Source organism: Hemiscyllium ocellatum, chromosome 31 (assembly GCF_020745735.1).
Source record: "Hemiscyllium ocellatum isolate sHemOce1 chromosome 31, sHemOce1.pat.X.cur, whole genome shotgun sequence".
NCBI lineage: Eukaryota > Metazoa > Chordata > Chondrichthyes > Orectolobiformes > Hemiscylliidae > Hemiscyllium > Hemiscyllium ocellatum.
In genome coordinates this window covers 30,001,364-30,015,363 of record NC_083431.1, presented here as the reverse complement: position 1 = coordinate 30,015,363, position 14,000 = coordinate 30,001,364, and the positions used below count along the sequence as shown (strand labels likewise).

At 38.6% G+C, this 14,000-nt stretch overlaps 1 protein-coding gene across 1 annotated transcript in view; it reads left to right on the top strand.

The window, feature by feature from the left end:
- Positions 1 to 358: 358 nt before the first annotated feature.
- vkorc1l1 (vitamin K epoxide reductase complex, subunit 1-like 1) overlaps positions 359 to 14,000 on the top strand; it is a 55,052-nt gene continuing 41,410 nt past the window's right edge. Inside the window, exon 1 of the mRNA XM_060848294.1 lies at positions 359 to 591. Within this exon, the coding sequence (XP_060704277.1) occupies positions 401 to 591 (191 nt within the window). The 5' untranslated portion in view covers positions 359 to 400. The remainder of the gene's footprint in view (positions 592 to 14,000) is intronic.

Below are 14,000 nucleotides of genomic sequence, written 5' to 3'. Positions count from 1 at the left end.
ACCTTATCTATTTACCCTCATGATTTTGTAAACCACGATTAAGGTTACCCTTCAGCCCCTGATGCTTTTTCACCGAAAAATGAATTTCAGAGTAAACTAATAGTGCACAAAGAAAAAGGAAAGGTTGCAAATTTAAAGGAAAGGGTATTACAAAGTGCAGGGTACCTCCCCTGCCTGGGCTTTGCTGGACAGACTGGTCTGTGAATGAGGCTGGGGAAGGCAGAGCTCCTTCTTGAGGCCCCGCCCCCTATTGTTCCGCCCCTCATCGCCCCACCCCGGGCCTGGATGGGCGGGGCTTGACGACACCGCGGAGGGGCGGGGTGCTGTGACGTGAACAATGTCCCGGACTGGCCAATCAGAGCGCGCAACGTCTCGGCCTCAGCGGCAGGCAGAGGGGAAGATGTCGGCGCCCATCCTGAAAGTGGCGACCCCGAAATGGGAGAAGCTGGCCCGGGGGAGCGTGTGCCTGCTCGGGGTGCTGCTGTCCGTCTACGCGTACCATGTGGAGAGCGCCCGGGCCAGTCAGCCCGGCTACGTGGCCATGTGCGACCTGAGCGAGCGGATGAGCTGCACCAAGGTGTTCGGCTCGAGGTGAGTTGGCGCTGACTTTGTGGAGGTTGTAGGCGAGGGGATAGCGGGCGCTGCCTGGCCGAGGGGGTGGACAGGCCCCGGCCCCGGCCCCGGCCCTCCCCTCCCCTCCCCTCCCACTACCCTGACAATCGGGGCTTGTGCCGGTTTCTGCCCTCCGTGTGTCTCGCTCCCTTCCATTCATCTACAATTGTGGACAGTTACTGTAGAGCGACAGGAAAGGGTCTCCGTCCCTCCCCCAACCCAGAGATACAGACCGCTTTGGTGGGATTGGGAGTTTGGGTATTGGAATGGGAAACAAGTGTGAGGGGGGAAAGGGAGGAGAAAGTGGCTTTTGCTGGAGAAGATGGTGGAGTCAATTGCACAGTTGTCACTGAGATTTCAGACAAGTATGATAGGTATGTGAGATGTTTGCACTGCACCTGTTTGAATAGTCCAATGTTTGCTGTTAGGCTTTTTTTTTAAACACTAGGCAATCTTTCTAACCTAGGGTTGTGGTTGGAGAGCATTTTTGAGCTTTGTCACACTGGAGTTAAAGCATTGGTGGGTCAATTATCTTACAAGTCGTGTAAGCAATTTGAGTTGTTGAATGAATTGAGATTTTTTTTGCTAAACCTGAATTGTTTTCATAGTTTTTTGCTATCAGTCTCCTAAATACATCCAGTGAGAACACTCTTGGTAACTGCTGAGGCACCCTGGTGATCAGAATATTTTAGGTGTTATCTTTGCAGTGTTGCTTTATTTGCAACACTTTCTCTTCGGGCCTGTTGAATTTTTCAGGTTTTCTGCTATTGCTTGTTTTTGCAAATACATGATTCGTGCATCTGAACAGTGTTATGTGAATGACTTCTAGTTTTACCTAATATATGTGCACAAGATATCAGTTAACAGATCCAATTGCATGTACTTTCATTATTTCAGATGTCTTTTTATGCATAATTTTGCTGAGGATAGTGGTATAAGTCAATTCATAAACCTGCAAGTATGCTTAACTGTTTAGAATGAAAGGTGATCTACCTAGAACCATGAGAAACAGATTGACAGTAACAGGTCTTCCATTTAAGACAGATGAAGATTTCCTTCTCAATGTCGTTTGTGTTTGGAATTCTGTTCTTCTCCCTACCTCAGGACCATTGACACTTGGCATTTTAAATGCATTCAAGGCTGAATTAGACAGATTTTTGACAAGGAAGTTAAATATTTTGGAGGTGAGGCAGCCAGCACATGAATTAAGTGGCCCAATCACATCAGCATCTGATTTTATTTATCTATGGTGGAGCTCATTCAATGGATCAAATGGTCACTCACTTATTTCTTTTGTTCTCCTGTATGGAATTGCTTTGGAGATCTATGGCAGAACTGTAGGGAATATTTGACTGAATTGACTGAGAGTTTTGAAGTCGGGCGTTTTCCATATCAGTTGAGCTCTGGCTCACTGGACTTTTGCTGAGTGCAACAGATGATATTCCAGACAACTATAATTTGCTAATCTATGGTTTATTGATATAATTTAAGGATTGTTTGAGATTCTGTTTGATTAATACAAGCTGGTAAGAATGCTTGGAATTATGGAGTTTATTTTAAAAAATGTATTCTTATAATTTACAGCCAAGAGGAAGGAAGAGAGGAAGCCCTGGTTCAAACATTGGCATTACAAAGGTTTTCTTGACTGGATCATATGGCGCACAGTCTGCATACTAATGTGACATGGGTAAGGTGGCATGAAGTCGTGAAATTTACAAAAAAGCAAATGTAATTCCAGCAATGAAGAAGAAAGAAACTTCTGTAATCAGTAATGATCCCATATAATAAAGTACATGCTTGTTGGGATAGGGAATATGGGCAGACCTTCAGTCTTCGTTCATAGTTTTCTGCCTCGCCCTTAATTTTGAATCATAATTTGTCCGTACTGGTTTTCTTTTAGGAGAGACTTCCATCATAAAGAACCCTATTTCGAAAAATATGTTGGCTTATGGGATTTCAAACCTATTCCCACCTCTCAACATCACTATTGCTTCCCTCTATGCGGATGCCTCTTCAAACAAATAGTTACAAAGAGGTCTGTTTTTTTTCAATTTCAGCTTTTAACCTAGAGCTCTGATGTCAGAAAATATGATGAGACTGGATGGAGGAGTTGGAGTCCTATAGGTAGCAAAGCTTCTTAAAAAAAAAAATGGAAATTTAATCAGTCTTTGGGTGAATAATGTTAATTGGTGATTCTACACTAATTATTATCCCCATTCGGCTCCCCGATTGCTGAGAATTTGATTATTTGAAGCATAATTACAAAAATGAGTGTTCAAGATATTGTTAATTCCAATGTATTCTTGAATAAAACTCTTAAGTTCATTTCTTGCTTCCTCATTGCTACAATTACACAAAAATCTCATGACTTTTGCCATCTTGTCCATCTTGTCATGTTAAAATGTCACAAAACCACACTCCTCCAGTCAGTAGACTGTGGTCACATGATCTTCAGTTTGTTTTTTTTATTGTTGTTCTGAATCCTGTTAGACGTTCGAAGTTAGTTGTAGTTATCATTTTGAAAACTTGCCATTAATAGCATTGCTGTAACCAATGTTAATTTCATACCTTTGCTATAATGGGAATGTTACTTTGACAGTAGTATTAATAGGTTTTACCACTATCATCTTGTCTGCCGTCATTCTGTAATTACTTTGTTTGTGTTTAGTGATGCTATCTTAATTTGAGAATTCTACATGCACTTTGATATTTTGTCTTTTAGTCCCTGCCTTTTGCCTTGGAAGGAAGATATTGTATGGTTTTAGTAAGATGATCTCATGAGCAGTAAGGGCAAAGTACAAGCAAATAATGCACATCAAAATCTCTCATTTGCTTCCTATACAATGTTGCTGCACTTGCAGAGATAATTGAGCTTTTTCAATGTATTTAGACTGTTTAGGACTGGAAATAAATAATTGCTGCCTTAGACTTGCAAAATCTCTTGTTTTAATGTTGCATTTTTAATTTTCCTCCTTGTACACCATAGGGTCCTGGTAAAGTAAGTGAGAGAGTCACAGTGGTATACAGTTGTAGAAGAAATCTCAACTTCTAATGTGTTTTGCCAGATATGGATAGGAGTTTGACTAGTACTGGAGCAATGCAATGTACAGAACAATGTAGTTGTGCAGGTTTCAAAATTGCTGTGTTATTAAGATTTGTTTCTCTGGCATTTAGCAGAAAATGTACTCTTTATTTAAGCTTCAAAGTCTCAACTGCGATGGCAGTGTCGAGGATGGGGTAGGACCATTATCTCAAACTGGAATGGTAAATACTTGTATTGTCTTCTGTGTGTTGTCCCCCACCCCATATATTAAAAATAATTTAGTACACTCCTCCATTCTAGTCATTCACCTGTTAACATAGAGACTTGTTAGAGAGAGTGCTTAATGGCATGATGTAAAGGTGACAGTCTTGCCATCAACATCAGCAAAACAAAGGAACTGGTCATTGACTTCAAGAAGCAGAGTCTAGGGCCTCTGTCTGTATGATTGATACTAAAATGGCGACGGTCGAGTGATCACCAACAATCTGTCCTGGTCCACCAACATTGACACAATGGTTAAAAAATCATAAAGCCTCCTGAGGAGGTAGAGACAAAGGAAATTTGTACATGTGTGTAAGACTGTAACAATTTTATAATAAATACACCAGAGAAAGCATTCTGAATGCATCACAGTGTGGTATGGCAGCTGTTCTTCCCAAGATCAAAATAAACTACAAGTTGTGAAAACAGCCTAGTCCTTCATGCAATCTTGCCGTCCAACCAGTGACCCTATCTATGTACTTCCTGCTGCATCGGGAAAGCAATCAACGTAATCAAAGAACCCCCCCCCCCCCCCCCCCCCCCCCCCAACCTTAGTTATATACTCTCTTCCAACCCCTTCCTTTAGGCAGAAGATATGAAAGGTTGTGTATGCATACAAACAGGTTGAAGAACAGCTTCTTCCAGCTGTTAGAGTTTTGAAAGGATCTCTTTAATGTTAAAATTGATCTCTCTCTCCACCTTCTTTGCATTGTATCCTGCACTCTCTGTTCTGTTACCTTGTTGGACTGACAAAACACTTAGACAGCAGTATTCATTGTACCTTGGTGCACATGACCCTGACAAATCAAATTGTACTGTTTCTCCCTCCAACTCATACTTTCTTAAAAATTCCAATTACCTACAGGCTTTAACACAATTTTACAGCATGTTTCTATTTGCCTTTTATTCATTTTTCTATCTGAATACCCCTTTAACTTTTTTAAAAACAGAGGTACCTTTGGAGATGACTGTAATTTTGTATCTTTATCATTATGACCTCCCATTTCAAATTTCTTCTTGTAAATATTGTGGAATTGCTTCACTAGTTTTTGTGGAAACTTGTAATTCAATCCAATAAAAATATTGAAGAAAAACCTCTTTACCCAAAAATGTTTAAAACTTGGAACTTTCTATCTGTTAAAGTACCTGTGATGCACAATATTGTTGCTTTTAAAGGAAGCTGGGCACTTGCATGAGGGAAAAGGGAATAGAAAAGTACAAAGTGTGCAGCCTAAACAACAGTATGAATGACGAGACCTGGTTGTTACAAATTCTGTTTAAGATTCTGGGTTAACCTGAAGTCGTCATGGTGACGGAGGAATTTTTTTTGGATGCACCCATTAAATCCTGTAGAGCTGGTCAGGTGAATATGTACCTTCATTGGTAAGAAATCTAATCTTAAAAAAAAATAGACAGTGATTACATTTCTTATTTGCTCAGACTACCAAGTAGAAATAGTTCAACTTTGTTTTTCCCACATGGAGAGAAGGATGAGAACACTTTAAAAAGAACTATAACTGTTCCAAATCTGATTGAAGACTGGGTATAACATTTAAAATGGTTATAATCTTTCCTCTAAATTATGGAACACACTTTTTTTCCTTCAGTGTTCCAATGCTGGGAGCTTTGGAAGGCAAGGTATACAATAAACCATATTAATTGTCATTGAATGCTGTTAAATGCTCAGCAGGTCTGACAATATCCATAGTGCATGAAACAATGGCCGCCCCAGGTTGATGATGATTGATTTGGAGTGTTGACCCTTTCTGTATCCTCAGATGTTGATAAACCTAAGTAATTTGCTATGATCTTGTGGTGCATTAAGCCTGCAGGTCAGGGGACCTTTTTTTGGGCTTTTCTGGATTAACTTATCTCTGATGAATGAATGTTGATTAGGATTGCTACTGTTGGCCAAAGTAATGCATTTTGAGGTGAAAAGCTGACAGTGTTTCATTGGCATCTCAAAAGGTTTACAGCATTTGAACTGATTGTTGGCTGGAAATGTGCACACAAGGCAAGAACATAATATAATAAAGATGAAAATACTACAAGTATTGGAAATCTGAAACAAAAAAGAGAAATTCGAGTTTGGCAGCATTTGTGAAGAGAGAAACAATTAATGTTTTGAGATTAATGTGATTTAAGAGCTGAACTGTTAACTTATTCAAAAATATAGTACAAACTTTGTTTTGTAATAAATTATTGTGTTTATTAAAGAAACCTGATTGATTAAACTTTTTATTTTAAATTTAGATAAAGCAGTCAGTAAGTGGATGAACCATGAAGTCACTGGATCAGAGAGACACTGTATTTGTTCCCTCAGTTGTAACAGGGCTTGGTGACTACTTGTCCTCGTCATTTTTCACATCTAGTTATTTTAAAACCTTCTCTCCTCCTCCAGTTATACTGGCAGGAGCACTGTCACTAGCATGGTTCAGGTGTGAACATTGTTAATGGTACAGCCCTCAAATTTCTCAGTTCAGGTTTCAAGTACCCATTAAGTGGAACTCACTGGCCCCAAAACATCTTTGAACTAATCACTCCTTTCCTTAATCATATGTCCTATGACAACTTGCACATGGTTTAATCTCTGGATTATTACCTTTTTGAGGATCTACTTAATTTGACATTTAGTTTCTTGTACTGACTGTACAGAATGTCACTGTATCCTTCCCATCTCCTCTGTAAGCTTCTCCCCTATCCTGAGCAGATATTCTTAAGTCTGGCATCAGGCAAGCAAGACAGCCTCCGAGCTCTGTAAACCACGTCAGTCACTTATGACTGCTACGTTGCTTTCCCCTCAGTTGAATGCCATTTAGTATTGTGGTGCTAACAGCTTTGTTTAAAAAAAACCTCTGGCTTGTTCAACAATGCAAAGGCTGATGCTTCTGCACTGTCGTGCTTTAGGTCCCCTTACCTGTCTCAGCAGCAGCTTCACTCCCCTGTCCTTTACCATGGATCAAATTAGAATAATCCTGTCCTTATGGGTGTAAAATATTCAGGTAACATTCCAACTTGATGTGTCTTTAACTTGGCATTAGCTCAATGACTGCATTAAAGTTACTCGAACACTTATTGCAGCTGTGTTTACCCTGGATCTCTCATTCGCTCAGAAGCTCCCAAGTGTTGTAACTGTGACAAAGCACATCGTTCTGTCAACCTTAATGTATTTTGCTAAACCACTTAATTATTTTTAATCATTTTCCTTTTTTATATGTATATATGATTAGTCTCCAGTTCCTTTACTATTTTAAATTTTAGCAATAGAATGGACTTAACAACTTAGCCAGCTGTTTATCAGCTAAGTTGAAAAAAGCAAGAGACCAATTCCTTCTCTGAAAATCTGAAATCTTTCTCCTGAAATACTCACCGAACTCTCAGAACTCTAGTCAAAGTTGCACTTAGTGCTATGTCATATTGAGATGTCTGCCCTGAGTATGAGTATGCTCAGCTCCAAGTAGAGAGAAATGGTTAAGCTGATTTCTTTTTTATTAACAGCTGTTCTTGAGTGGACAGCTGGTCTTTTCCTGCTTAAGCAGAGATGTAATTTTACAAGTTAAATTACATGTTAAAAACCTAAACTTTGTTTTTTTTTTATTTACAAAGTGATTAAGATTTTCCTCCCTCTCCCAACTCTTGGGACTCCCCTGAAAGTCACACTTGGTGCTGTAGCTTACCCAATCTTATTCACCACACTTCATGTAAAGCCATGTTTATCACAGTTCTTCTTTATGCTTTTTTAGTATGGAAATATTTCAGTACTTGTACTGTACAACATTTCACTTTATGTACTTTTTATTCCTCTTTGTTTTTTTAACCTCTGGGCTGGTGCTTTTAGATTAAATTACTTAGTGTGGAAACAGGCCCTTAGACCCAACAAATCCACACCAACCTGCCGAAGCACAACCCACCCAGACCCATTCCCCTACATTTACCCCTTCACCTAACACTATGGGCAATTTAGCATGGCCAATTCACCTAACCCGCACATGTTTGGATTGTGGGAGGAAACCGGAGCACCCGGAGGAAACCCACGCAGACACGGGGAGGATATGCAAACTCCGCACAGTCACCTGAGATGGGAATTGAACCCGGATTTCTGGCGCAGTGCTAACTACTGTGCCGCCCAGCGAATTCATTAATGAAATCCATTATAACCCCACAAATGAACCTTCCCATGAGGATGTTGGTGGCAGTCCTGTTCCTGTGTAACCTGTCCACTTTGAACAGATGCTACCTGCCTAAGAAATTATCCCATTGTTCCAAGAATCTGAAGTCCATGCTTCTGCATCATACTCCAAATTGCACACTGATGCTCCTTAGTTTTCTATGTTGCCTCTCACTGCTGTATTGTGCTGGGACTCGTACAGAGGTTAGTACCTTTGGGATCCAATCCCATGTAATAGAATAACAGCATCAGCTTGGCCTACAACCATACATTTAAATAGTGATATTTTGCTTTTCCAGGGTTTGCATTTTGCTTGTTTGAGACAAAAGCAATTTATTTTTTATAGAGCACTTTTGTCCTAATAAAGCATTCCATTGCACTTTAAAGGAGCATAATCACATGCCACGTGGGACTTTAGGATAGATGACTGAATGCCTGTTCGCATTGTTGGGCTTTAAGAAATATCTTGAAGGATGAACTATAGACATTTAGAGGCTTAAGGAGGGAACTTAGGACCTTGGTTGCTAAAGACAATATTCGCCAGTGTGGAGCAATTGAAATCAGGGATGCTAAAGGCTAAAGAATTGGGAGGCTAATGTGAAGCTGCAAATCATTTGAAAATGAAGGCAAGAATTTTAAAATTTTGTTGCTTAACTAGATGTCCTATAGTAAGCAGGCTGATGAATGAATAACACTACCTGCAGGCTAGGATGCAGGCACATTTTGAGTTTACAGACATGTGTGATGGTACAAATATGTGGTTGCACTTAGGGGCCAATTGTTATAACAAGGTTGCAAACTATTACATAGTTGTCTTGCAATGGGAGGCAATCCATTACTGGAGAATGAAGTTTAATGGGTGTTAAAGCTGGTGGCTATGTGAGTTGGAGGAAATTTCTGATGTGCAGTACTGGATGTTGAATAAAATGACAATTTATGGATGGTTTAAAGTCAATACAATAAGCATTATAATTAAACTGGCTGGATTAGATTAAGTTGATGCCATGTCAAGTTTGGATGATTTTAAGTAATAGTTATCAGTACATCACTTGAGAGAGACTTTTTAAAAAAAAATATACATGACTTAGTGCATTTTTGTAAAAATAGAAAGATAATCTTTGTCTCAGCTTGACGCAGACATAGCTAGCTGAAAATATAGATATCAAAGCAATTCAATGCCATTTAAATAATAGGTACTTAATTTGGAAATTAGTGGGTCAGTTCTAATTATAAAAGTTAAAGTTTGGCAAAAGTTGTCGACTGTCTCCTGACAGTATTAAAATGCAGGCACGTCAGTCCAACTGCGGCTGTATGATTATTTGACAAATTGTAACTGTTGCTTGAGAAAGACCAGTCCCCAGCTTACATTGATTTTTTTTCTTCTCTCTGTTTGTGATTTTAAAAGAAGATACTAAAAATGCTTTCTCTCTTCCTTCGTTATCTGCACGTAGTCACTAGTTGAGAGCATGGAAAGGCAGCTTGCTCTTCGGCCTGTCTCGGTGTCTTTCCTTGTGGAAGAGTAACTAGTCTTCACTGTCATCAAAAATGCAATGGTCATTTTAATAAACATCTTTGTAGCATTGTCAAAATTGCAAACTTTGGAAAATTTACTTTTGTGCTGGACGGAAGGATCAGTTTCTGTGCTGTATATCTCTGACTTTATCTTTGTTGAAATATGCTAATATGGATGAACTTTGGAAAACAAACTTTGAACTATGCATGCTGTAGAAGAAAATGTCTATGGGTTTACAGTTCAGAGTCTAGTCATTACTTCAATTACTATTGGTAAAATGTAAAAACATGAAAAAAAAATCACTCAGACCCATGAGCTGTCCCTCAAGTCAAAATGGTCATGGCTGATCAACTCTATTTTTCTCCGTACAACTTAATAACCTTGGCTAGAAAATTCTTACTGTTCTTTGATTTGAAGTTATTGATTCAGCTTGCACCTGTTTTCTGTGGGACAATCTTCTACGCACTTTTTGTATAAAGTGTTTCTTAGTTGCTGTCCTGAATAGTGAATGTAATATATGGTTGAGGTCCCAAGATGAATTATTGGAGGCCATAACTAGGCACTTCATTTCAATTCAAGTGTATGGGTTATCCTCACTATCTTACTGTCTTTCTGGTCTTCTAACCATGTCAGCCATTTATGTCCAATTTCATTAACTTTTAATTTTAGCTAACAATCTCATAAGTAAGTCCTTGTCAAATGATTCTGAGGATTCAGATAAAATGACGACAGAATGAACATTATCTACAAGATACCATGCAAAGACTGTAGAAAATACTAATAGGACAAACAGGAAGAAAACTGACCACACGAGTGCATGAACATCAACTTGTCACTGCCAAACATGACCAGCAAGCACTCATTTCCAACCACACAGACAACAAAGGACACAAATTCAACTGGGACCCTTTTAGCATGGGTGAAACAAGAGACCCACCAGAGAATTCATTGAAGTCTGGCAGTCCAACCAGAATTTAATCAATAGACACTTTGAACTGGACCCTGTATACAAGCCATTCAGATACAGAACTAAAAGTACCAACAAACAGAGACATATAAATACCAGGCAGGACAGACCACCAACACCTTCTCAAAGATGTACAAATGATGTCACCTAGTGAGACGACAAAACATTTGCAGAAAAACACACCAGCTTGACGAACGAATCCATGACTTAAAACAACACCTGTAAATTCCTTACTGTGTCTTCTATTCGAGTTAGTTACTTGAAAAAAATTAAGTACTCGAGATGTTTCCTATACTTTATCTATAATAAAAACAGAAATTGCTCAGGACTATTCTGAGGAAGGGTCACTGGACCTGAAACATAACTCTCTGATTTCTCTATAGAGGCTGTCACACTGGCTGAGCTTTTCCAGCAATTTCTGTTTTTATTTCTAATTTCTAGCATCCATAGTTGATTTTCTTTGTAAATCTATGTTGGTGCCCTCTAATCAGCTCAAATTTCTATTAAATTCTCAAACAGGCCATCCTGAATTATAGATTCCAATAACTTCCCTACTCCAAATTTTGACTGTCAGATCTGCAGTTTCCTGGGGTTTTTTCTGTCTGCTTTCTTAATAAGTACGCTTACAATTAACCCGTCTTTAGGGGCGGTTTCAACATCAGGAGAGTATTGAGAGATTACAATGAATGCAATTTCCTTTGGATTTGGGTTGAAACGATCAGAGCTTGGTGATTTGTCAAGGTTTTGGTACCATTATTCTTTTCTAATTTGTATTTTAATACTATTAACTTTAATGAATTCTAATGCATCCTTTGTTGGAATGTTAGGTATATTATCCCTTTTCTCTATTGCAAAGACTGATGCAACACTTATTTACAATTACCAGTACATTGTTTTAAAGGGCCCATGTTATTCTTGATTATCCTTTTCACTTGAACTACAATTGACAAACATTTTTATATTCATTTTATGCCCTCGTTTCTTTATAAATTCCATTCTGCAAGTCTTTATTATTTTTGTCACTTTTTTTTTTACTGTGCATCAAGTCTTCCAGTCTGCATCGACTGTTCGATGCAGTTTTTGTGTATTCCTTTCTTTCTTTTGTGTTACCTCTTGTTGCTTCTGGATGTTTTGTTTGGGAAACAGAACTCTTTTGTTTTTAGCAAAAATAGTGGTTGTATAGGAATGAGTGTAGTGAAGTCTAATAATCCTGACGGTTTGGCGAATAATCCATTTGAGATAATTCTACTAATTCAGGGCCAGCAGGAGGTGTTCAATATGAAAGTGTTGCATCTGACCATTTGGCAGGCTGCTAAATTACTGGTAAGACAATTATGTACTGAAGCAATATGTTAGTTAGATTAGCAAATGTGGGGGGTGGATTAATAGTTACCTGTATTGAAGTGAAGAAATGAGTATCAAACTGGAGGAACAAGAAGCAAATATTTTACGGGAAAATTTGTAGAATAGAAACCAGATTGTTTTGCCAAGGAGACAAGAATGGGAAATCTATTTGAATAGAAAGGAGACAGTGGAAAAGTATTGCAGTAAAAAATATTGACCAAGCAGTCCATATTTGATATTAAAATAGCTGTTGTCGCCAAAGAAGGGTTGCAATTAGTCTACATATAATTAGCACAAAGATTAAAGAGGGTTGTTATATTAGTAAAGGTAGATTATAGACTTTCAAATTGTGGAAAGGAAATGAAGCGGAAGTACAGAGTCAAAGGGATAAGTAGAAAAAGATAAATCTTGTTTAGATTTGGGTCATCTATAAATGATTTAGGCAGAGGCTTTACAAAAAAAAAGGGAGTGGAGTCATTAAAATATGTCCATGACTACTTCCTCATGTGCTGTTAGTCAGTTTAAGAGGTGGAGGTGTTGCTTGTTCTGATTTGACCATTTGCTCAATATAATTACTCATTCTTTAACTCCTGGCAGATACTGTTCACCTGTCCACACTGTTCTGGCTGTATTGTCCAGCATTGCCTCAGTTTTAAAATTTACTTTCTGATTTTCAAATTCTTCCATGGCCTCATCCCTCTGTATCTCCGTAGCTGTCTCTAGTCTTGCATCTCTTGTTCTCTGCATCCATCCAATTCTGGTGTCTTGTGTATTGATAAGTTTGATTTCTCCAATATTGGAAGCTGTGAATTTAGCAGCCTCCGTTTTGGACTCCCTTCACTAAATCCCCACTGCTTGTTTTTTTTTCTCTCTCCATTATTTAAGGTTTTCCTTAAGACTTACCCTAACATTTCTTTTATATCTGATTTTTTAAAAAATGTTTATATCAAATTACTCAGGGATGTTTTCCTTGGTTAAGGTGCAATATAAATGCTGGTTGTTCATGGTAGCTGTTGTTAGGACTGTTGACCATAATATCATAAGCTTGAATGTCTAACTGAAAAGTCAGTACAAAAATTAGACACCAGGTTGGATTAGGGAAGTGGTCATATTGTGCCACTCTTGTTTGCATTGCAGAAATGGCATGTTGCTGCTTGGCTCACTGTTGAAATCTATTGACAGGCACAAACTTGGTGCATTCGTGCAAAGGATTCAAACTAGCCTACACAGTATTGAGTCTTTTCCATGATATGTATTTTTAAATTTATGTAATAATCATCAACCTTCCCTGCAGTTTTAAAATTAACTGCAGGTAGTCCAGGGTGTCATTCTTGAGTCCATTCTCAAGTCAATTTGTATGCAGTCAGAATACAATGAGCAATAGCATTCATTTAAGTAAAGTCCATGGTTGTATTTTAGTTTTGAAAGTACACCCATGCATGGGATTACATTCATAAGTATGAGACTCATTGCCTTAGCTTCTAATTCTTGGGAATTTGAAGAAAATATAGGACTTAAGCAAAAACCAAAAATGTTAAATTTTGTCTCTTCTCCCTCTCAATGCAGAAGATAGCTAGTGTGGTTGCAGAGGGTTTGCAGAGAGAAATCAGAAAATTACAGATCAGTGAGTCTCCCATCAGTTGGAGTGAACATTCTGGATAGAATTTATCTCCATTTCAAGAGGCAAGATTTGATTAAGGATAGTTAACATGGTTTTATTAGAGGGAAGTCATGCCTAACTAATCTGATGGTCACCTCTTCAAAAAAAAAGTGTGTAGTTGAGGGTGGTGCAGTTGATGTAGTTTACTTGGATTTCAGTAAGGCCTTTGACATGGTCCCACATTGGAGCCTGCTAAAGAAGGCAAAAACGTATGGGATCAAGGGTAACTCGGTAAGTTGGATCCACAATTGGATTAGAGGCAGGAATAATATGTGGCAGTAGAAAATGGTTTGTTTGACTCAAGGCCAGTGTCCAGTTCCATACCAAAGGAATCAGCGTTGGGTTCCTTATTGTTCAAGATCTATATACATGATGTAGGTGAAACTGTGGGGGCAGGTGGGGTGTGATAAGTGTTTGCAAACAAAGTGAAGT